Source organism: Ananas comosus, linkage group 15, assembly GCF_001540865.1.
Source record: "Ananas comosus cultivar F153 linkage group 15, ASM154086v1, whole genome shotgun sequence".
Taxonomy (NCBI): domain Eukaryota; kingdom Viridiplantae; phylum Streptophyta; class Magnoliopsida; order Poales; family Bromeliaceae; genus Ananas; species Ananas comosus.
In genome coordinates this window covers 2243366-2267382 of record NC_033635.1, presented here as the reverse complement: position 1 = coordinate 2267382, position 24017 = coordinate 2243366, and the positions used below count along the sequence as shown (strand labels likewise).

At 39.7% G+C, this 24017-nt stretch overlaps 3 protein-coding genes across 4 annotated transcripts; 2 read left to right on the top strand and 1 right to left on the bottom strand.

Annotated features, from left to right (window-relative positions):
- LOC109721496 (ABC transporter B family member 19-like) lies at window positions 471-7213 on the top strand. Its single transcript, XM_020249147.1, has 11 exons — window positions 471-506; window positions 858-1811; window positions 1903-1957; window positions 2040-2215; window positions 2773-2937; window positions 3368-3663; window positions 3757-4073; window positions 4195-4418; window positions 4507-6010; window positions 6095-6525; window positions 6655-7213. The coding sequence occupies exons 1-11, from the start codon at window positions 471-473 to the stop codon at window positions 7000-7002; spliced, it is 4506 nt and encodes a 1501-aa protein (XP_020104736.1). The 3' UTR covers window positions 7003-7213.
- Window positions 9035-12645, top strand: LOC109721740. Of its 2 annotated transcripts, none has more exons than XM_020249505.1 (5): window positions 9035-9160; window positions 10016-10687; window positions 10966-11205; window positions 11313-11404; window positions 11697-12645. In XM_020249505.1, the coding sequence occupies exons 2-5, from the start codon at window positions 10040-10042 to the stop codon at window positions 12313-12315; spliced, it is 1599 nt and encodes a 532-aa protein (XP_020105094.1). In that variant the 5' UTR covers window positions 9035-9160; window positions 10016-10039; the 3' UTR covers window positions 12316-12645. The 2 variants fall into 2 exon arrangements, with proteins under 2 accessions (XP_020105094.1, XP_020105093.1); XM_020249504.1 differs by having other exon boundaries at window positions 10013-10687.
- Window positions 12727-18402, bottom strand: LOC109721495 (probable flavin-containing monooxygenase 1). The gene is made up of 6 exons (XM_020249146.1): window positions 18080-18402; window positions 17773-17896; window positions 17011-17251; window positions 15606-15784; window positions 14562-14911; window positions 12727-13664 (listed from the first exon to the last, which is right to left on the bottom strand). Exons 1-6 carry the CDS (start codon window positions 18400-18402, stop codon window positions 13316-13318), a joined length of 1566 nt encoding a protein of 521 aa, XP_020104735.1. The 3' UTR covers window positions 12727-13315.

Sequence of the window (24017 nt, the reverse complement as noted above, 5' to 3'; positions counted from 1 at the left end):
CGTCACAAGTTTAAGGTGCTCTAGAATAGTATTTTACTTCATTTCACATCTGACTTCGAAACTTTTTGATTGGTACAAAATGTAAACTTAATTAAATAATAAAAAATTAAATAATAGTAGGAGTTTGGTAGAACTCGAATTCTGAAGCTCTTACTATGATACCATATAAAAGAATGTGAAATAATTATTATATTTTAAACTTAAAATGAAGTGGCCCCTAATACGAAGGGGTCAATATAAGCTCAAATTGTTTTACCTAATCAAATTTGTTTAATACCGAACCAAACTAGTTGAGCCATCGCCACTTGGAAGAAACCATGAAACCAAAGTACTTAATAAGTAAACAAGAAAATAATAATAAGAATGAGGACAATGAATGAGTCCATTAATTACGCACCGGGGCGGCACAGCACAAACTATTAATTGGATACTTTAATCTTATAATTGTATACATTTGCTCAGATTATGTAATGAATTTTGTACGTGACATTAATGATACAAAATGGGTTGGTCAAGAAATTTAGAAAAATGTATATAAAATTTAAATCTACGTAGGACAATTTTTCTTGTTCCCTGCCGCTTTTACAAAATAAAAAATAGCATGCAAACACTCGCTACCATACAAAAAAAAAAGGCAAACGATGCAACCAAAGCATCTATATCTAGTCCCTAAAACTTTTGTAGCCATTTCCACGATCAAAACCAAAAACTCCCTCGATTAAGACTCCATCCTTTCACTTCCTTTAATCCCTGCTTATCATCCCACTGCCACTGCTGCTGCCACTGCCACCGCCGCCGTCGCCACTAATGGCGGCTGAATTCTCATTCGACGTCGACGGCCGCTCCTTCTCCCGCAGCCCACCCCGGACACCTCCGTCGCCGACCTCCCCCGCCGGAGGGCCCATAAGGCCCACCGGGGGCCCAATTCAGACGACACGTCATGGCAGAGCTCCGTGTCGTGGCAGCCCGAGCCCACGTCGGCATGGGCCCAACAGCCCAACGGGCTCGGCACGGCATTCGGCCCGTGGACCCCACCGTCGGCCGCCATGGGCCGGCCTAATCACAGCCCGGCCCTGTTCCGACGCTCCGCCCAGGACTACTACCTGTCCCGGACCTCGAACCCGATCTACGCGCAATCCAAATGGGCTCGGCGACTCGAGCTCCTGAGCCACGTCTCGGGTCCGAGCCACTCCCAATCGGGCCAATTTAGTAGTCCAAATCTCGACACTAGCACGTCTACTGTGCACACAAATTCGGGTAGCTCCAAAGCTTCCCGCCAACGCCGTCGTCGGAAAAATCTGACGTCCAATTTCGAATCCTCTCTGACTAGTAAGGATGATCTCAGTGTGGTGGATTATGTTGCTCCTCCAAGTAGCCCACGATCGTCAAAACATTATAATAATAATAATAATAATAATAATTCGTACGATATTTCGTTCTCCCATGATTATCACACCGACAATCTCTACGTAACCCCGCGAAGAGAGAACGAAAGAGGCGCGGATTCGACGCATGGGTCTGATTTGGATGATGATCATGATGGGGCCTATCGAAGTGACGATTATGATTCTGCTGATATCGATGATGACGATGAGGAGGACGAGGAGAGTGTGACCCAACCTGTGGGCCTGTTTAGCTTGTTCAAGTACTCGAGTTCGTGGGACCTGGCTCTTGTGTTCTTGGGCTGCGTCGGAGCCATGATCAACGGAGGATCACTTCCTTGGTACTCTTATTTGTTCGGGAGTTTCGTCGATAAGATCGCGTCGGAGTCTATAAATGATAAGACTCAAATGATGAAGGATGTGAATATGGTAAATAAAATTTTTAAAAAAACACTCTCTCTAAACATACTGTTCATCTGAATTGTGTGCTTAATTTGGTGTTTGATTTTTGTGTGCTTAGATATGTCTCTACATGGGCGTGCTCGCTGCAATAGTGGTCGTTGGGGCGTACATGGGTACTTCTTAATTTACAGTTTATTACTCTACGATTCAAAGTGTATCATTTTTCTTTCTAATTAATTGGTGGTGTGGGTGCAGAGATAACATGTTGGAGAATGGTGGGGGAGAGATCGGCGCAGAGGATACGGAGAGAGTACTTAAAGGCGATACTGAGGCAGGATATTGCATTCTTCGATATGCAGGTGAGCACGGGAGACGTGATGCATGGGATATCCACCGATGTCGCGCAGATCCAAGAGGTCATGGGGGAGAAGGTAATTTTTAAGGAATTTTTACCATTATTATTATTATTAATTGGACTTATAAGTTATTATCATTCTCACTTAAAATCCATTTAAAGGATTCAGATAGAGGTTTGTTTTGTTCTTAAAGGTTGAAAGTTTAACCGTTGGCAGCAGGCCGGCCAAAAATGAAAGCGCCAGCTGCCGGCCTAGATGTTGTAGTCAGGGTGGTTGACTGCTTTTTCAGCAACACTAATTTTTAATAGAGTTTTTGAGAAATTATAATACGCGAAGTTTTTAGTGCAATTAAAAGCAGAAGTAAGATTCAAGACCCGAAAATAGAGAATCTCTAACCTGAAATTTCTGAATTCATTATATAGAGAAATTGATGAGAGAATTTTAATACAGAACTTCTTTGAATAACAACAGTATATCATCATCATGATTCTCAATTAATCGCATTGTCAACTGTTTGGATATTTCCAATGTTTCTTTTTTAAAAAATCATCTTACATCTTTCATCAACATCTTTCACACTAATAACTAGTTTATGTTAAAATTTTCATCATATTTTGTTCTGGCATATGTAGATGGCGCATTTTGTTCACCATATCTTCACCTTCGTATGTGGATACGTGGTGGGCTTCATCAAGGCGTGGAAGGTGGCTTTGGTGGTCTTCTCCGTCACCCCGTTAATGATGTTCTGCGGCATTGCTTACAAAGCTGTCTACGTTGGCCTCACCGCCAAGGAACAGGTAAGGCGTCATACTAAGATACATATTTTGTCATCGTCAGAAATCATTTACACTACTTTGAGATAGAGAGGAAGTAACATCCAACGTTGACTAGGGGTGTGTCTGTGTCTGATAAGACGCATATGGTAGAAACTTTTCTCTTACAATCGCTTAACTATTCATTTTGATCTATTTACTGTAACATATCGTACTTTCGAGAATATTGCAAATCACAATTAGACCTAAGGAAATCTGGTTCGACTTTCCTGGCTTGGCCCACTCTATCATGCTGGTCTGATCCAGCCCCATTTCGTCTCACCTGAGCTTGAAATGTTATTGAAAAATAAAATTCAAGATTGCTATGAGTTTGTGACTATAACTAACTCAGAAGAACATAAATTCGACTCGGCACAACACGGTCTTGGTTCTACTAATTGAATTTTTCACGCAGGCCTCGTACCTGAAGGCGGGAAACATAGCACAGCAAGCAATGAGCTCAATAAGGACGGTGCTCTCCTTCGTGATGGAGGACGACATGGCTCGCCGGTACGCCGAGTGGCTCGAGCAATCGGCACCGATCGGTGTCAAGATTGGATTTGCGAAAGGTGCAGGGATCGGCGTGATCTATTTGGTCACCTATTCGCAATGGGCTCTCGCCTTTTGGTACGGGTCACTTTTGGTCGCTAAGGGGGAGATCAGCGGGGGAGATGCGATTGCTTGCTTCTTCGGTGTCAATGTTGGTGGAAGGTGCGAATTTTGTTCTTTTTGAGTGACAAAATCCGAACACTAGATTTGAACTTATTTTTCGCAACACTTCTAATTGACTTTGATGTAATGCAGGGGTCTGGCTTTGTCACTCTCGTATTTCGCACAATTTGCGCAAGGCACGGTGGCGGCGAGCCGCGTCTTCGAGATCATCGATAGAGTCCCGGAGATCGACCCCTATGGCTCGGAAGGACGGACACTATCATCGGTCAAAGGTCGGCTTGAATTCAAAGGAGTCAACTTTGCGTACCCTTCTCGTCCTCGAACCCAGATTCTGCGCAATCTCGACCTGACTATCCCTCCATCCAAAATGGTAGCACTCGTCGGAGTCAGCGGCGGAGGCAAGTCCACAATTTTCGCACTCATAGAGAGATTCTACGATCCAAACCAAGGTCAGTCACAAGTTCAATTCCGGTCAAACTAGACAAAGTTGAAAATGTTCAGGGCGCGTCAAAAATATAAAATTTTTCTTTCAAAAAAGGTGATACATACTTTGATTGGGTGTGTCGACAGGATCGATCAGCTTGGACGGCCACGATTTAAGGTCCCTAAGATTAAAGTGGTTGAGGGAGCAAATTGGGCTCGTGGGCCAGGAGCCTATGTTGTTCTCAACATCAATATTGGAGAATGTGATGATGGGCAAAGAGGGGGCTACTAGAAAAGAGGCACTTGCTGCTTGTGTTGCTGCTAATGCCCACACCTTCATTTTGGGCCTTCCTCAAGGCTATGACACTCAGGTAATTTACCTTTTTACCCCCTCGATAACTTTAATGTTAGAAAAAAAGATGTGATATCTCACGTCAATGCCTTATTTCTAAATAATAGGTAGGCGACCGCGGAGCACAACTGTCTGGCGGGCAAAAACAAAGAATCGCACTAGCTCGGGCTATAATCCGGAATCCACGAATCCTTCTCCTCGACGAGCCAACTAGCGCGCTCGACCCCGAGTCCGAGTCTGTGGTCCAACAAGCCATAGATCGAATCTCGGCCGCTCGAACCACCGTCGTTATCGCCCATCGCCTCGTCACCGTCCGGCACGCGGACACTATCATTGTCCTCGACCGCGGTTCTGTTGTCGAGTCCGGCCATCACCACGATCTCATTAAACGGGCCGGGCTTTACGCCAACCTCGTGAAGCTCGCCACAGAAAACAGCGACACCGGGCCTCACCGGCACAGCCCAACTCATAGTAAGGCCCAATATGCTGCTAGCTTTACCGATGAGTCCACAAATGACCTGTCCAGGTCACGGTACGGAAGATCCGTGTTACTACCGAAAACAGAAGCAGAAGCAGAATCAGAAGACGAGGACGATAAACGAATCGAGGCTGCAAAGCCGGCCGAAATTCAAACATCAGAGATATGGAAGCTGCAGAAGCCGGAGATCCCAATCCTCCTAGTCGGGTTTCTTCTAGGCGTGATTGCCGGAGCTATTTTCTCTATTTTCCCACTGCTTTTAGGGGAAGCTCTCCAAATCTACTTCAACAACAACAGGGCCACAATGAAGAGAGATGTGGGCTACCTAGCCCTGGCATTAGTGGGCCTGGGCCTGGGCTGCATCGTCACCATGACGGGCCAGCAAGGCTTCTGCGGGTGGGCCGGGACGAGGCTAACGGTGAGAGTCCGGGACCTGCTGTTTCGGTCGATTCTCCGGCAGGAGCCCGGTTGGTTCGACCTCGAAGAGAACTCGACCGGCGGGCTCGTCTCGCGGCTCTCGACGGACTCCGCCGCGTTCCGGTCGGTGCTCGGCGACCGCTACTCGGTCCTGCTGATGGGCCTGGGCTCAGCCGGCGTCGGGCTCGGCATATCTTTCGCGCTGGATTGGAGGCTCACGTTTGTCGCCGTGGCCGTGACCCCCTTCACGCTCGGCGCCAACTACCTCAACCTGCTCGTCAACGTGGGGCCCGGGTTGGACAACGGCGCGTACGCACGCGCGAGCGGAATCGCCGCGGGGGCCGTGTCCAACATACGGACGGTCGCGACGCTCTCGGCCCAAGACCGGATCGTGTCGTCGTTCGACCGGGCGTTATCGGATCCTGCGCGGAGCTCCGCGAGGCGGACGCAGATCATGGGCCTCGCGCTCGGGCTTTCCCAGGGGGCGATGTACGGCGCGTACACCGTGACTCTGTGGGTCGGGGCTTACTTGATCCTGAAGGGCCTATCCAATTTCGGGAACGTGTTCAAGATATTCTTGATTCTGGTCCTCAGCTCGTTCTCAGTGGGCCAGCTCGCTGGGCTCGCGCCGGACACGTCGGCCGCCCCGTCGGCGATCGCCGGAGTGCTTTCGATAGTTAAGCGTCGCCCGTCTATCGAAGCCGATCGGGAGAATGGTAATGTGTCTTTTATATATATATATTCAACATTTCAAGATGTTGGCGAAAAATATTTTAATATTTTAATATTTTAATATTCAGCAGGTAAGACTATCAGGGGCGGAAAGCCGCTGGACGTCGAGCTGAAGCGGGTGACGTTTGCCTATCCGTCCAGACCTAATCAGACGGTGCTGAACGAGTTCTCACTAAGAGTGAAGGCTGGGGGGACGGTGGCGATCGTCGGCGGGAGCGGGAGCGGGAAATCGACGGTGATCTGGCTGGTGCAGCGATTCTACGATCCAGATCTAGGGAGGGTGATGGTTGGAGGGTTGGATGTGATGGAGTTGGATGTAAAGTGGCTGAGAGGAGAGTGTGCTCTAGTGGGCCAAGAGCCCACGCTTTTTGCTGGGACCATTAGGGACAACATCGGGTTCGGCAACCCAAAGGCCTCGTGGGCCGAGATTGAGGAAGCCGCTAAGGAGGCCCATATCCATAAGTTCATTTGTGGGCTACCCCAGGGATATGAAACCGAGGTAAAAAATATATATATACTTTTTTTTTAAAAAAAAAAAAAAACAGAAGTTCAAATTATTACGATTTTAAGTTGACGCGAAAATTTAAATCATATCAAATTAAAAAGACTATGCTCTCTTCTTGAACAGGTGGGAGAGAGTGGGGTTCAGCTATCGGGCGGGCAAAAGCAAAGAATAGCGATCGCGCGTGCCATACTAAAGCAATCGAGGATCTTGTTACTGGACGAGGCGAGCAGTGCGCTAGACCCGGAGTCGGAAAAGTATGTGCAAGAAGCATTGAGGAAGGCATCGAAGCGGGCGACGACGATAATCGTTGCACACAGGCTAGCAACCATTCGAGAGGCCGACCGCATCGCGGTGGTGAAGGATGGGAAGGTTGCTGAGTTCGGCAGCCACAATGCGCTGCTGGCGAACCATCCCGACGGGGTGTATGCCACGATGATGAAGGCCGAAATCGAGGCCCATGCTCTCTCCTAAGTCTTAAGAAGAGCTACAAAATTCACATTTTTGTTTATTAAATTAATTTTTAGATAGATATATTATTGCACATTGTTTATACGATGATAGGGATGAAAATTTTATGTTATTCATAGCTCCGTGACCAACTCGACATTATTACTTAGTTATATACATCATCATGCATGCCACTACAATGCTCGATATTTAATTTACATGTTGTAATTATTATTATTATCATTACCTATTATACACCATCAAGTGATGATTACATGTAGTTATTATTATTGTTTTTATTATTATTATGACCTATATGCACCATCATGCACAGCAGTACAATGTTCAACACCTAATTTAGCTGGACCATTTCAAAATTTTGACATGGGCTGTGGGACCAGGAGATGGCCCACCAACTCGGTGTACGGACAAAATCAAATGGTTTGATGTGACCCGTACATTTGGGACCCGAATCGACTCGAAGCAACGGACCAGATTGGATCAAAATCCGAAACGGTCCAATTCGGGCTCGGCCCGACTCAACCACCCGTACCCCGAGCGACCGCGACGCTAGACCGGTTTCAGGTGTATAGGCGCCATCCCGAAGAGAACAACGTCTAACCTGCCTAACTCAAATTACCATAATACCCCTCCCCTGCACCCAACAGGGATTTTTATTTTTTTTTTTCAAAATTTTTCGTAGACTTAGCTTTTATTTAAAAAAAAAAAAAAATTGAGGACTAAGTTCTCCCAACGATATATGACAATGATGCGTAATTATAAAATGCAACTATATTCTCCTATAAGAATTACAAATTAATCATCTAATATCATATATCAACACTAAATTTTGTAGAACCCGTATAATTCTGAAAATTGAAAGTTGGTTGAAGGTTTTTTATTTTTGAAACTAAAAAGAAGTATCATCTTTTATTAAAATGATTAGAAATGGGTTTTTTAGTTAAATTGGCAAAATAGTAATTGAACGTGCTAGTAATTTTGCGCCAGAAAGAAAAAGGAATTGCTATCCTTTTTTTAAAAAAAAATTCTGGTACGGGAAGTTAAATTTGACCTACCAATTTGCTATTTACAAAAAAAAAAAAAAAAAAAAAAAAAACACTATAACCATAGTCATAACCATAACAAGGCGAGATTTTTATATAAAATTAAATAATATAGATCACAAGAAACAAAAAATATATATCTAATTTCAAACTAAAGTTGTGCAGAATAAATTATTTTAATAGTGTAAGTGCAATTTCATCATCTTCTTCTCTTTTATATAATTTTTTGTCTTTTTTATTTTTCTTTTTTTTTCTATAATTTTTTTTCTATCACGCCTCTCCGCCAACGGCCACGGCGCCGGCGGCGACGCAGCTAAAGATCTCCTGCTGCGAGGCTGCGCCGCCGCAGTGACCTCAGCAGCACCGATGTCGGCGAAGATGCCTCCTCGTTGAAGGCGGCGGAGGAGGCGAAGTAGAAGGGAGAGGGAAAAGACGAGAATGACGAAAGAGGGTGAAATAGGCGTCGTTGTCGAAGGCTGGAGAGAAGGGTCGGAGAGGGAAAAAAAAAAAAGTCCCGCTTTCTGGAAAGAGAAAGAAATTAAAAAAAAAGGAGAGAGACAAAGGTATAGAAATATTTTAGTCAGTTTGCTGAAAATTCGGTCTGAATCTGCATAGTCAAAAAAAGACCTATTTTTACAAATCGCTAAAACTATTGAATTTTTTATGTAAATTGGCCATAAATTATAGTGAAAAGAACAATCAAATCATATTAAATGTTGTGTACGTAACGTACCTGCCCGCGAAACCGTTAAACTTTTTTAAAATAACTTCTTCCTTCGTCTGCAAGAGGCCGACGTTCCCGACTTTTCCACCTGTCCAGAAAAGGTCTCCCAAAAGCGATAAAGTGTGCAGTGGAATGCGGAAGGGGCGTTTTAGTAATTTCACTTGACGGAGGTGGAGAGGGAATTCCTCTCTTGAAAGCCACGGTATACCGGTTCGGTGCTCTCCTCACGTTCCGTGCCGGCCAAGGAAATTCAAATATAATAATAATAATAATAATAAATAATAAATAATAAATATATGAGCACGTAGTCCAAAAAAACTTCTTTTAGATGTGGAACTCCTCCCAACTCCTCTCCCCCCAAACACTCCACCCAAAACCTCTCTCCTTCCCACAGGTATGTTTCCTTTCCTTTTTTTAACAAATTTCTTAAGAAGAAAAAAAATGCCGCGGAATCATCTGAACTTTTCTCCGATTCGTAATTCACCGTTCCAACTCTAGATAATAAATTTCGAACCGAATGACCAGATCGCCTCGCCGTGAATTGCAACGGAATTATTGTTTCGATGATGAATTTATATTTGTTGTTGTAGTTTTGCCTTTCTTTGTCGAAGATGTGTTGGCAAAAGAAAAAGGAAATTGTATCTTCTATATGAATTCTTTTGGTGCCACTTCTTATTCGTATTTCAAAGAGATATAAATTGTGGGCTTGTTGTTAATCTCATGTTTGCTCTCAAATTTGCTGTAAAAGGAAAATCTCATCAGAAAACTGACCATTATTTTGGCCCCTCGGATGCTTTCTTAATCTGCTGCTGTTCTGTTATTTCCTCTAAACTTACATAAGTGTTCTGGAATCAAAAGCCTGTTCGGAAACCAAACATTATTCTGGCACTTGGACGATTTCGCAACCTGTTCTTTTCCTCTGTCTAGGCTCTCGTCGAATTTTCGTCAGCAAAATTCCGCTCAGCAGCAGCTGCTAATCTTTTGTTTTTCTCGGCAAATAGCTTAAGTTGAATCTGAGATGGCTAAATGTAGCTATCTATCTATTTCTTCTCTCCTGCATTATGTTTTTGTTTACTTTGTGCACCTTACATGATTTTGCGGATTATCTCAAATTAAAGTAGATCAACCTATTATACAAGACATCTTTTGCCACGAAGAAAAAAGAACAGAATTGCAGGTGGTTTCTCTGATTTACTCAGATTTGAGATACTTTCTATGATATTAACATGTAGCTCGCTATCTTCAGCAGTAAGCAGACGAGCCCAGGACGAAAATGGCGTCGCTTACTCCGGGAATTCTTATAAAGCTTCTGAAGAACATAAACTCTAATGTAAAAGTTTGCGGAGAATACCGGTCCATCCTTCTGCAAGTTATCAGCATCGTGCCCGCCCTAACCGGCTCCGAGCTATACCCAGACCACGGCTTCTTCATAAAGGTGTCGGATTCTTTGCATTCGACGTACGTTTCTCTATCTAAAGATGATAATGAGCTCATATTGTCTAACAAACTACAACTCGGACAATTCATCTATGTCGACAAAGTCGAGCCCAGAATCCCTGTTCCGGTCCTTGTTGGCGTGCGGCCCGTGCCGGGTAGGAATCCGTGTGTCGGGAACCCAAAGGATCTAATGCATATGTCTGTTCCTTCTGGTACTCTTGAGGGAGTGGATAATGAAAAGAGGAGTAGCAAATCAAGTGACTCGGCTGAGGGGGAGAAGGAAAATCCTCAAAGAAGAGTAGTTATTAAGGAGGAGAAGGTTGTGGTTGCTTCGCGCTACATGCAGGGAATTTCAAGTAATAACGCGAAAAGCGGTATTTTTGAGTCTAATGCTGATGCTGATAAAGTTAATGGAAGGGGGGGCAGTCCCGAAGTGAACAAGAGGGCCACTCCTTTGAAGGCCAAACAAGAGCTTAGATCTCAGGTATGCTTATACGGTCGCAGCGCGTGTTCCTGATGAACAATGACATGATTCCGATAAGCAAGTTTATTTTAAATGTTTTGTTGTTCTTTTCATCATACTCTTGGCGTCCTTGAAAATCGGAGACTAAATTTGTAATTAGACCCTAACTATGCATATATTTATGTTGTGTTATGTAGTCGCAAAACGAAACATCGGGTATGAGTTGTGTCCAAGGATTTTTGATTCATAAGATTGTTCTCTGAGACGATTGATGATTACATTTGCTGCTAGTGTTACAGGAACGGCCAAACACAACGTCGCCTAGTCAGAATAGTTCAGTTTTGACAAAGCAAGAAGCTTCCAAGGATGGTCAGAAAGATGCGAAAACAACCACCAAGAGCTCATCTGCGAAGCCTGCTTCTGCTGCGAAGCAGACATCGCCATCCAAGTCGATCTCATCCGCATCTAGCAGTAAAAGGAGAGTTGTCGATAACATCCCTTGGGACTCCCTTCCGAATAGCCTAATCAAACCTGGCAAGGTATGTTTAGATAAACTCTGCATATCTTGGTTGCCGTTGATTCGATCAGAGAATATGTCTCTCTTTTACATACCCTTTGTTTCCTAACTTTTCTGGTATCTTAACAGGGCATTGTGAGAAGGAAAAACCTGGCTCTTGTAGTAGCAGCTGAGGCGCAAAGAGAAGCAACTGCAGCTTCATCCCTTGTTAAGGGACTTTGGTGAGATATGGACACAACCGAACAAATATCAAAAAGAAAAGAATCTAACAACATCGTAAAATTGTACATGTTAAGGTTTTGGTTAGATTTTCCAAGATCAACAAAGAACACCTCTTCTTTGGTTGAGCAAGATGCATATAATGATATCTAGACAGACGGATCTTATATGAATCGTATGATGAAGTACCACATGAGTGGATATATAGGAATACAAATCTGCCGAATATACTTGTGAGTTTGAGAAACAGGATTTTCTTCTTTTTTTGTTAATCTTTTCTGGTTGTTTTTCCAGCATATTTGCTGATCTCCGTAAATCTGCGACCGAGGAGAACCCCCATGAATCTCTTACTAAGTTCTTCCAACTATGTCGGCTTATAAATCAACCAAACATCGTCAGTTGGAAAGAATACGCCCCCGACATCCCTAAACAAGTGCCATCAGACAAGGAGAATTCTGCCAAGAAAACTTCGACCTCCCACAAAAAAGCAGGTGCGAATTCTTCAAAACAATTCGAGGAACCGTGCACGAACGAAAAGATTGAGTGGGCGCGAGGGGACGGTTCCAAGGAGATCCAAGAAATTTGGTCCACTCTCAGGGAGGAGTCGCGGTCGTGGTTCTTAAATTTCTTGGAAGGCGCCTTAGAAACCGGCTTTAAGTTAGAGGCCCGAGTTAAAAAGAGTACCAAGGATCGATCTGGAGGGAATTCGAAGGACTCTGACGGGCTGATTGCAGTTACACTGTCGCAGCTCAAGACTGCCAGTAACTGGCTAGATCAACTTCGCAGTGAAGTAGGTAATACAGAAGATGGAACGGTCGAGACAATCGATCGGTTGAAGCGAAAGGTCTATACTTGCTTACTAGGAAATGTCGAGTCAGCGGCATCAGCACTCGAAAGCAGAACCGCTTGCTAGCATTTCTCGGTACAATGACTCGCTAAATTATCAAACTGCATGAGTCTTCGGATTGTATTATTTATTGGAAGAGCCTCTGCGATACAGCGACAGAAAGATCTACAAAGTGAGAAAATATTTGGTATCTGCTATTACGGTTTTTTCTTTTTTTGGTTTTGTGCTGAAGGAGAAACTTTACAGGGAAGAGATTCCGACTCCGAGAAGGTAATTTATTTATTTATTTGATTGCTAAAAGGAAGATGATGCTGTGTACATACTTCATTCATTCTTGTAAATCTATTCTTTTCGTAATGCTTAAAACATCTGCCAATTTCTTTACCTACCTATTCATTTTTTCGGTTTACCAAATATGTTTAGTTATCCCCTATTCATAAATTTGGATTTGGATTATAAATTTGCCCTTCTCAATCTCCTCAGCTCGCGATTATCGATTCAAAAACTAGTCCAATTTCTTCGATACATCAAGTCGGCCATCTCATTTTCTTCTCCAAGATTATATAACTTCTGCACCGCCGCGCATATTTGATCATCCAAACCTTTTTCTGATAATAAAGAGCTGATATTTTTCAGAGCAAAGTAATTCTCTTCTATGTTTGCAGCTATAAAATGAAAGAATCCATCATTAAAAGTTATTTCCCTTTTTTTTCTACTTCTGGTAAAAAGGCATGAACTATAAATGAACAGTATAGATTTTCTCATTGCTTTTATTCCAAATGAGTACTAATTACATTACAATACAACTTTATTTCACAACTTTGGATTGACTCTCATAGTGCAGCATAACACTGCAAACTATTCACCTTGTGACAACAGCTACAGCAAAACTCTTTTTAGTTCACATATATGTGAATAACCCTCTTACCAATTAACCAATGCTTCATAACCTCATAACCAATCAAACAGCCCCATCAACACATACAAATAATCAGAGAAACTCTCCTTAACTGAGAAACAAAACAAAAACTTAACTATGTATCCATAAGAATATATATATATATAATTAGTCACTTTTATCTGCTTTATAGTCCTGGTTACTGTAAGGGCTAAAGATTTCAGATAGCCAGTTGCCCTTCCTCCATGGCTTCCACCCCATCTCCGCGCAGATTTCGTCGCTGTGGTCGATGCTGAACGTCGAAATGCAGTGGCGGCGGTAGAACCGCGTCGTGCGCTTCATGACCTCCGTCTCCTCGTTCGTCTGCCTGACCATCCCCTCCACGGTCGGCAGCTCGAACCGCCCCCCCAGCAGCCTCGCCAGCCACTTGCACCGCAGCTCCGACGTGTGGAGGTTCGACACGCTCTCGATGTACCCGATGAACGCCATGTGCGGAATCAGAGGGTGGATCGTGCCCCTGCAATATTCGACGTTACGTGTTACTATACTACACACGTGTAAAAATATTATCGAATGAACGCTTAACCACATGGCCTGAAATGCTTAAGTCAAAATTGCTCGTATGGTGTTAGAGGGGTGGAGCAATCAAATAGATTTTGCGGTCAACTTTGTGTTGTTTTTAGAAGCCTTTAATTAATTAAAAATTCAAAAATCACCGTTGTGATCAATCAAGTAGCTAGAACAAAATTGCACTACATGGTCATCACGTTTTTGACCATTTGGGACTTGTACATACATGGATCAAAAAAGAACGTGATCATCTGTAGCTATCAAATATTAAATTAGCTAACTCTTTTTGTCTACACGCATGATTTGTGCAAATTTTTCCCTGTGTTTCAACTGTGACAATGAGATGGGCGTTTTTTTGTTTTTTCCCCGTACTCTAATGGGCATGCATGTGGACTTAATAGATTTTTCAAAAGGGTAATAAAAGGACATGTTGACGTGACAACAGTGGTTAGTATTTCAATTATATAATATTAATTATAAAGGTAATAGCTTTGAATTGAAGCCTTATTGGTAACATTTTTGAGTTATTTGATCTTTTACCTTATGTCCTAAGGCCATTAAAAATAGTGAGTCTAAATCGATCGTAAAGCATTGATCATTTACAGTTATATGCTAAGAACTAAACGATAGAACAGAGTGAGTAGTAAATTCGGATGTATCGTAATGTTCATTTCAATTTCGATAAAATTAAAATTATATCTTCATAGATAATAAATTTACAAGAGATCGAAAGAGCAGATGATATCAACTACTGATAATAAAACTAGATCAAAATGATAGATGGATGGATAAGATATATATATATATATATATATATATATATAGGATTGTAGCTCGATTGTACCTATAGAGAGGCATGACACCGTTGGAATCCTCGATCAGCCCGCGGAACGGCTCGGGAAGCACCGATCTGAGCTTCTTCTTGCCGTCGAAACCGGTGGCCAGGAAGACGATGTCGGCTTCCAGCTTGGTGCCGTCGTCCAACACAACACCCTTCTCCCAGAAGCACCACCTGGATGACTTCTCGAACCGGATCAGGCCTCGATCGGCCTCGGCGAAGAAGTTTTCCGGTAATATGGCCATTTGACATGACGCATAGTCCTCGTCGAAGGGATGGTCCGGTTTCAAACCGTACTTCTCTAGTGGCAGTTTCCACGTGAGATATGATTCGATGAACTTGGACACGCCCCTCCTCTGCACAAGTTTTGTATAATATGAAAAATTATTTTATGCAAATTTTGCTCGTAAATGTTCTCTAGGATATATGTTTTCTAGGACACGTCCCTCCCCTGCACAAGTTTCGTTTTAAGTAGCTCAAGCCTAACTCGACATGTGTGGTTTGATTAAACCCATAAAATGAATGGGTTGGGTCCGGGTCAACTTAAATTAAATAGGCCTAGAACACAACATTCATTTATTCGTGTTGGATTTTCATTTTACAGCAAAACTAAAAACCTTCAAACGGAGCTTCTTCTTTTGAGATTCGTGTTAAATTTTTTTATCTTCATTTTCTGTAACAACAGAAGCTAGTCCTAAATTTTTTATATATATATATATATATATACATATATATATATATATATACATATATATATATATATATACATATACTTGTATTCTCTCTATTGCAAAAATGCTGTATTTAGAGCCTAATTACTATTGAAAATGACAACAGAAGCGAGGCGAAACAGGCCATTGGCCCGAGATCAACGCGACACAAATGAAAAAAAAGGAAAAGGAAAAAATAATGTGAGAGTTTAATTAATTGTGAACAAACTTCAAACAGAAGTGTATGTAGATATATATATAATTAATTCTTGATCTTCAAATTAAGCATATTAATGTAGCAACAATATAGAATATAAAGGTGGGAGAAAATATTATGTACCAATGGGGCCAAGAAGAGGCAAAGAAGAGATCTAAGCAATCCTTGGTTTGGCCTTTCATGCAGAAACTGAGACAACCTTGTTGAATAGAACAAGAAGAAAGGTAGGCCCCAAATAGAATAGGAGGGAACTGTCCAATGCAGTGTCCTTATCACCATTGTACATGGCTCCCCATCTGGCCCTAAATTAACATCAATTCAACATCCAAACACAATTAATTAAGTAACAAGTCAACCAGTTGATTTCCTTAAGAAAAACCAAGTCAAAATACACTTGATTAGGCCCAACAAATACAACAAAAATAGCCCAAGTCAACTGATAAAATATTAATTACCAGCTATCTATCTATATATATATATATATATATATATATATATATATAAAGCTAAATAGTTGACCTAAGTCCATGTATAAATTGGTTAGCAACTCACATTAATTACTACATGAGATCACCAACCAATGAGTGGTGATTGCATGCATTGATTCTTCTAGTTATTATGTTGAATCTACATGGTATATATATTGTCCATCTTGTTTTGGAATATATATNTGAGACTTTTATCGTATTATATATACAATTCCTCTCCACTGAAAATAGTTTACTATAGTAAATGCATGATTGAGCAAAAAGTAAGCATCATTCGAATAACTTTAATAGTGTTTCTTATCATACTATTAGTTCTCATATAGAATTAATTAATAAGCACAATTAAGTTTATATTTATCATTAGATGGCACTTTAGAGTACAATACATGGCCCTTTGTTGATTTCTTATGAAAATGATTGATTTTTGTTCTCTTGTATATAAAGTGTTTTTTTTTCTTATATATAATTAATGTTAGAATTAACGTTTTATTAATAGTGGAATAATCACGTATTTAATTAAGACGAAATCCTGTTTAATTGATGTGCCTTAATTCGTTTTCTAAACACGTGCGTTGGTATATATAAAAACTGAACAGAGAATTTTTCTTATTACAAATATAGTACAGAGAGATTAGAGCTGATAATACAAGATGAAAGTTTTCGCGCGAACGCACGAAAATGAAAAACAAATTTCCTGTCTTCTTTTATTGAAAAGGCACCAGTTTCAGTTTCGTATTCCATACTTAAAACTGAATAATTGGAGGATATATATATATATATATATATAAGGTTTTGTTCTACCTGTTATATATATGGTACATCTAAGTTGTATTATTGATCTTCTTAGTTACGTACGTTAGTGGTGAGTAACCAACCACTAGAGTACATCATTAATTACACTCAACGATTGGTTAAATATGTACCTGAATCCAGAAAAAGGAGGTAAGAAACTGGAAAGAAAACAAAAAAGAATAAAACAAAGTGACATATAATTAAGCTGACTTTGCAGTGTTAGATTGTTTAGTCTATATATAAATTACCTTGGTTAGCCTCGGCGCATTCGACAGCGAGGTCGATCGCCGATTTCTTGTAACCGAGGATCACAACCTTCTTTCCTCTCATCAACTCTTTAGTAGCTTCTTCGTCCAGTTTACAGTAGTCCAATGTATGCATCACCTTCCCCTGGAATATCTCCGGGCCCCCGCCCCACGGAAAAACCGGCATCTTTGGGAGATCGCCGTATTTTCCGATGCACATCACGATGAACTCAAATTTGTACCACTGATTCAAACCATATATATATATAGCATGGAGGTTAGATATATAGACGTCAACCAATATATATAGAGAAAAAAAAAGAAAAAAAAAAAGAAGAAAACTCATACGTACATAAAACGTTGAGAATATATATCGCATGGTTTCATNACGATTCGAAAGTCGGAACATCGAAAACGAGCTGAAAGCACGGAAGGCTCCGTGCTTCCGATAGCATAGTAGTCTCACTCTATATATATATATATATATATATATATATATATATATATATATATTTGTTACATGTATAGATCGTACGTACGTAATAAGTGTACGTAGCAACTCTTTGTGTTAAAAACATTAATTATACGAAGGAATAATTATGCAAATAAATGAACTCTTCTGGCTAGCCTAGACACCTTTAATTCTAGTTAATTTCAACGTCACTTATGTTATCAAAAACCCTAGTGCTCTAATAAGGGTATTAAAGTAATAAACATAGTTATTAATATTACAGGAGCGCGAATATTAAAGCAGCAGGGCACAACCTGAACAGTGCCCGATTCTCCGGCGACCACCCCGATCTCCCAGACAGGTTGGCCGGGGAGCGGCGCGGTGCAGTCCCCGCCCCACTGCGCGGCGAAGGCATCCTTCTCTGGGCTGCCGAGGTACCTGTTAAATATAAAATATTTAACATCGTTTTCTAATATCTTAAATATTTGAAGAATAACAGTTATATTGTATTATTTAACATGATATTAGAACAATATGTCATGAGTTTGAGTCATGTAATGCTGTTTCCTACTAGCTTAAATTTTTATTGAATAATAGTTATTTCATATTATTTAACAGTACCTGATCTCGACGACCTTAGAATTCAGCTTGATGAAGTCCCGAAGCCGGAACCGGTCGGCGTAGCCGTCGAGGTAGTCAAGTATTTCTGTGCTCGTCGGGAACGTCGGGTCGGCGCGGTCGGCCCACGGGTGATCAGAGAACTCATAGTCGGGCCGTGGCGTCTGCAGCCGCGTGGTGCGGTACGCACAGTGCCGCCACACCCCTCCGATCGACTCCGTCGCCTCGAACACCGTCGGCTTCAGCCACGCGAGCTGCTTCGCCGCCGCCAAGCCGCTGATCCCTCCTCCGACTATCGCCACCCTCGTCTCTCCACTCTTCGCCATCTCTCTCTCTATATATATTTACGTATATATATAAATATATATAGATTCTCCTCTCTCTCTCTCTCTCTCTCTCTCTCTCTCTCTAAGTAGAATCTCTAAAATGGAAGTGGTGGTGGTGGTGGTGTGGGAGAAGCATGAGCCTCCGAGAGATATATATAGCGAGTGTTACGGAATTTCGTGGCATGTTTCCTTCTTTTTTTCTTTTTTTCTTTTTTTTATTGTTCATAAAAAACAACGCGTGAGAAAAATTTAGCACGAACCATTGGGTCCGCACGTGAAGGTCGCGTGACCCGAAGCGAAAATTCACGTTAGGGACATTGCTTAAGCTGGCCTTACGTTGTGGCGCTTTTGACTTTGAATCAAATCTTTGGCCCACTTTTCACAATAACAACCGAAATTAATTGGAATATATAATAATTGCGCTGGGTCTATGTGTTCCATGTTTATGTTTGTTTTCCATGCACGAGCCACGTAATTATTGATGCCTCCATCTCTTATCTAGAAGCAATTTTGTATTTCCAGAGTAATTTTTATTAGATAAAAACGTACAGAATTTATCTGATTAATAGATTATTTTGATTTGGCTATCTAACCTTTTAAGATACTGATTTTACTGTCCAATACCTCAATTTGTTTGATTGAATTCAGTCAACAGCTATATAAGTTTAAATATATTGAAAGATTAAGTAGCCGATACATAATGGTCTATATTTTAACTTAAGTTAGATATGTTTTTACCTTTTTTATATTGACGGATAAAAAAAATTGAAATCTCGATAAGATATTATGTATGTGCTCTCGCAATTGTGCAACTTCTTTTGTCATTACCAATTGCATGCGCTCTTTGATGTATCCTGTTTCTCTCTTGTAACGCATGCATAATTAATTTAGCAACTGGGTTGGTAAAATAGGGTGAGTAATTTGAGCTGACCCCAAGTCCAAAATTGACTCAAACAAATCAAGGACTTGGGCTAAATTCTTTCAACAGTTCCCATATATAGTAGCCGACCAATTAAATGAAGGGATCATTCTTTTGCCACAATTATTTAAGTTTTCTCCCCTGGAGTACACCTGGCAAATGGGCAGATTGGATTATCCAAAATATCCACTGCTTAATGGGTACCCATCCGTTTTATCCGTAATTTTTTGGGTTGAAAAAGGTAGTACCAATACTCGTAAATTTATGGGTAACCCGCGAATACCCGCGGGTTTGGGTCAAGATTGTCAGATCTACCTCGAGTGTATTTGCCATATTTTGCTATATTTGTTTGGTGCCCAATTGTGATAAGAGATTTCCATGAACCAGCTCCGTTTCATTTTGCTAGTTAGTTCTTCCCTTTTTCTTTAATACAAAATATTAAAAAAATCTTTTTCTAGTGGAGCTCAAAATTTCAAAATAATCAATTAGTTATTTCACATGAGATTTCAGTAGTGAAGATTCTAAGTTTCAATCTCATCAGGCGCCTACTCATCTAATACCCTCCCATTGAATTCAATCCACGTCATGGCTACATCATAAAGTTTCGAACTCGGGTTTCTTAATAACTCAAAGTTTCATCATTTCACACTGCTAACATTTTTTTTATTTTTTATTTTTTGATTTTTTTTTGGAGGGAAGAGTGTGTGGAATTGGTGGAGCAAGGTGGGCAAAAATTGTGTGGGCATAGTATCCACATTAACATTTTTTTGGATGCTCCTGGCTCTTTTTTATCTTAAAAAAAAGTTTACCTTTTTTGAGAGAGAAAGAAGGAGAGGAAGGAAAAGGGATTTGGACACTACGTCCATATTGCCGAGCAAAGGTGGGGAATGGAAGTTTGAAACAAGCAATTAATGGGGTGTGAATGGTTGACCTTTAATTAGACCAGGGAGTTGGATGTGGATTGACATGCATGTGTATAACAGTTCACATCCAAATGAAAGCCATCTATGCTTTTAATGGGTGTTTAATGTATAAAAAATAGTCCATATATATATATATATATACTTTTCCTGCATATATATTACAACAGATTCACTGTACTTTTCTAGTAAAGCACTTATATAGATTCTTGAACTTTTAATGTACATATATATAATGCATATTAATCCCTGACAATCAAAGAAAAATTTTCTTATAAGTAACCATTTTTCTCCATATATATATAGAACGGCTGGGATATTATTGATAGTATGAAATATTTTGTGCTATCAAGTTTTCTCCCATTATATTTACCTTTTTTATCATTTTCATCCGTTCAATTATACTATTCAATCAATCACCCACTCAACCCTAGAGGGCCCACATCATCCTAACCGCACATCTTTTAATCCAATGGCAGAAAACTTAATAGTACCAAGTCATTAGTGCTATTGATAGTATTCCAGTCTAGTTCTATATATATATATAAAGAGAGAGAGAGAGAGAGAGTCCGACTGGGATACTATCGATAGCACCAAACACTTGGTGCTATCGAGTTTTCCGCCGTTAAATTTAACCCTTCGACTATTTTCACCCGTTAGATTATACTATTCAACCAGTAACTTACTGAACCACCGACCGTCCCTAGAGCAAGTGGCAAAGAGCTTGGTGGTTGGTACCCGAGATCCCAAGTTCGAATCCTAGTTGATTCACATTTCCAGCTAAGTTTATTTATAAATTAAATAAACGAAGCAGCTAGCGTGCTACCTATCTCTCTAAAAAAAAAGAACAACTTACTCCACCTTACTCAACCTTAGGAGGTCCACATCATTCTAACTGTACATTTTTTCGTCTAAGTGCCAAAAACCTAATAGCACCAACAACTTTGTGCTATTAATAGCATTCCAGCCCAATTATATATATATAACTCAACTAGCTATTTCAGTTTATTTCAAATATTAGAATCAAAAGGTTGGTTTATTTAAAAGATTAGTTTAAAATAAGAAAAAAATAGTAAACTGTAAGGAATGGAAATGTTTAAATTAGTAGTAATAATAGAAATCAAGTTAATTGCAATTTGGTCTAACCATGCATTTGACGCTTTCCCATGCATGTGGTTTTGTTTAGGGTGGAATGGTTTTGTTATCGTTAGTCATGACATGCAGTTGGCGCAGTCCCATGTGGAGTGTCACAATATTGACAAGCTCCACAGTAATTATTAATGAATGTTGGTACTAATTAAGGTTAGGTAGGATTTGATTGCATTTAATAATTATGATATGAACCAAGTCTTAATGTATTACAACACTAGGATTGCCAGAGATGAGCCACTTAAATAATAACAAGTCCAGTTTCCTGACATTTCTCCTACAATTATCTATATATATATAGAGAGAGAGAGAGAGAGAGAGAGAAAGGTTGTTATACACTTATACTATGTATAGTCCCGAAGCTTCAGTATTATAGTCTTATTTTCGATTTTTGGTTGTTCAAATTAATGATTCATATGTTAAATATGGTTTAGAGTATATGAAGCTTTTGGAAAAAAAATTTAAGTTTTTTCGACATCGTTTACTTAATAAATAAATCATATCAAAATGAATAGTAAAAACTGATCAATCTTTAAAAATTAAGGATAGAACTTTTGAATTCAAGATCAAAGATACTGATTTTGATCTAGATAGTTTAAAGTATTTTTTATTAAAATTTGAATAAATTTAGATTTTTTTATATCGTTAAATTACAAAGTCGCTACAATAGCCATTTAAAATTGACAATTCTGAAATAGTTTGACTTTTTAAAAAAATATATAAAATTTTAAATATCTTAGATCAGTTTTAATACTGTAGATCGTTAATTTGAACATTCTAAAGCTGAAAATAAGACTATAATACCAGAGCTCCGCTACTATAGATATTATAGAAGCCTAGCTCCCTATATATATATATAAATATATAGCCTTCATGCATGTATTATAAAACAAGAGTTATCACTTGCCAGAGGGTAAGCCATTTAAATAAAGCAAAATTCCATTTTCCTAACATTTTCTCATGCAAAGCGACTGGCAAAGATATGTGCCCAATTTTCAAAACACACTATAGCACATAATATTCCTCCCTCTTTTATTATTCAATTTCATCAATTTCCCCCTCTTTATGAATATTTTTGTTGTCTCTTTCAGGAGAAAAGTAATTTTCTTTCTTGTGGATTCTTATTCTAGTCTAAGATGATTCAAGGGTCCTAAGAAGAGCTGTACAGTGATGGGGAAATTAAGAAGCAACCAAGAAGTTACCCACGCTTGTGACATGCGTGCGTGGGGCATCATTACATGGAAATTAAAGATGGTAACAAGTTTGGAAAAGTGCATGAGAAAGTGGAGAAGAATTCAAGATTAAACACCATTATAAAAGTTAAAATGGCTTTCTCCATAAAGTTTTCTACACAATATTCTTTGATACGGAAACAAAAGCAGCGATTGGAGCAGTGATATGTTAGCTATGTGATTTCTAATGAAAAAATATATCTACGACTCACTATGAGATCAATAACACATGCATGCATAGCTAGCTAGATTCACATATATATATGTGCTTTAACATTTATTCTATGTGTTCTTTTATCTCAACCTCCCTTGTTAGAATAGGAGAAGCAACATGGACTAGGAATATATATGTAGATATAATTAAGATGGGCCCCCCTCTATATATATATTTTCTTATACCACTTGTTTTAGCTATTCATTTTATGCCAAATACTCTTCTAGATCTCTAAGGTGGCAAATTCTATTGTCTTTCTTAAGTTGAACAAAGATAATTAACACAACCTAGCTATGACGTAATATTCTAAACACCTTTCAATGTTCAATGGAAAGAATGAGAATAATAAATCACATTGAATACAAGTTTGAATTTTTGGCTTATACTCAAAGCTAGCTAGTAGACATGCATTTTCTGACTCGTGCTGTGGCTTCCTACTCCTTTCCATGTATTTTCATTACAAGATCAAAGAATTAATTAAGACCAACCACATATATTTACTCTCAAAAAAAAAGAAAAAAAAAGAAAAAAAGATACTTAAGAACAACACAACAATGCATGCATTAGGAATAGTATTTCTCTTTTTTTATTTTCTTTTGACATTTCGCGAAGAAGATCAATTTTTCCACTCATCTTCCATCTTGTTGCAGTCGATGTCGATAGATGGATAGATATTGAATGAATGGTATATCCAAGAACTAATGCACGCAGTGTGTAGTCGATTAAAAAAAGTCATCTAGCGCATACTTTTCCATGCCCAATATTGACTTAAATCTGATGCACGTGAGATCGATCGAGAAAATTTTTCATGCAACGCATTCACATCTTCACTTAAGATGATAATTAATTTTTTTTGTGGAGAGAAACAAGCTTGTTTGTGGGCGCTCTTAAAGAAACTGCTATATTAATTCTTGTTTTTTGTATGTTCAACATTTTTATGTATTCTTAAGTAAGGATTATTGCAGTATCTCTATTTTATAAATAATCAAAAAAAAAAAGTGTCATATATTAAATTGGGAAACAAAAATCTCCTCGCTTGTTTCCATACATAGGTGAATGCTAATATTAAGCAAGATGTTGAAATAAGAAGAATAACTTTGCACGCAACTTAATACCATTTTTGTTTTTTCTTTTTTTCTAATTAATAACTGGATTTTACTCTAGCTATCTAAGGGATATAT

Excerpts from the sequence above, each read along its gene's own strand:
- LOC109721740 (XM_020249505.1), top strand. The coding sequence starts at position 10,040 with ATGGCGTCGCTTACTCCGGGAATTCTTATAAAGCTTCTGAAGAACATA. Across the intron at positions 10,688-10,965 it reads AACAAGAGCTTAGATCTCAG|GAACGGCCAAACACAACGTC; the intron begins GTATGCTTATAC and ends CTAGTGTTACAG. Across the intron at positions 11,206-11,312 it reads GCCTAATCAAACCTGGCAAG|GGCATTGTGAGAAGGAAAAA; the intron begins GTATGTTTAGAT and ends GTATCTTAACAG.
- LOC109721495 (XM_020249146.1), bottom strand. The coding sequence starts at position 18,402 with ATGGCGAAGAGTGGAGAGACGAGGGTGGCGATAGTCGGAGGAGGGATC. Across the intron at positions 17,897-18,079 it reads TCTAAGGTCGTCGAGATCAG|GTACCTCGGCAGCCCAGAGA; the intron begins GTACTGTTAAAT and ends TATATTTAACAG. Across the intron at positions 17,252-17,772 it reads GAGAATCGGGCACTGTTCAG|TGGTACAAATTTGAGTTCAT; the intron begins GTTGTGCCCTGC and ends GGTTTGAATCAG.
- LOC109721496 (XM_020249147.1), top strand. The coding sequence starts at position 471 with ATGAATTTTGTACGTGACATTAATGATACAAAATGG. Across the intron at positions 1,958-2,039 it reads GGTCGTTGGGGCGTACATGG|AGATAACATGTTGGAGAATG; the intron begins GTACTTCTTAAT and ends GTGTGGGTGCAG. Across the intron at positions 6,011-6,094 it reads CGAAGCCGATCGGGAGAATG|CAGGTAAGACTATCAGGGGC; the intron begins GTAATGTGTCTT and ends TTTAATATTCAG.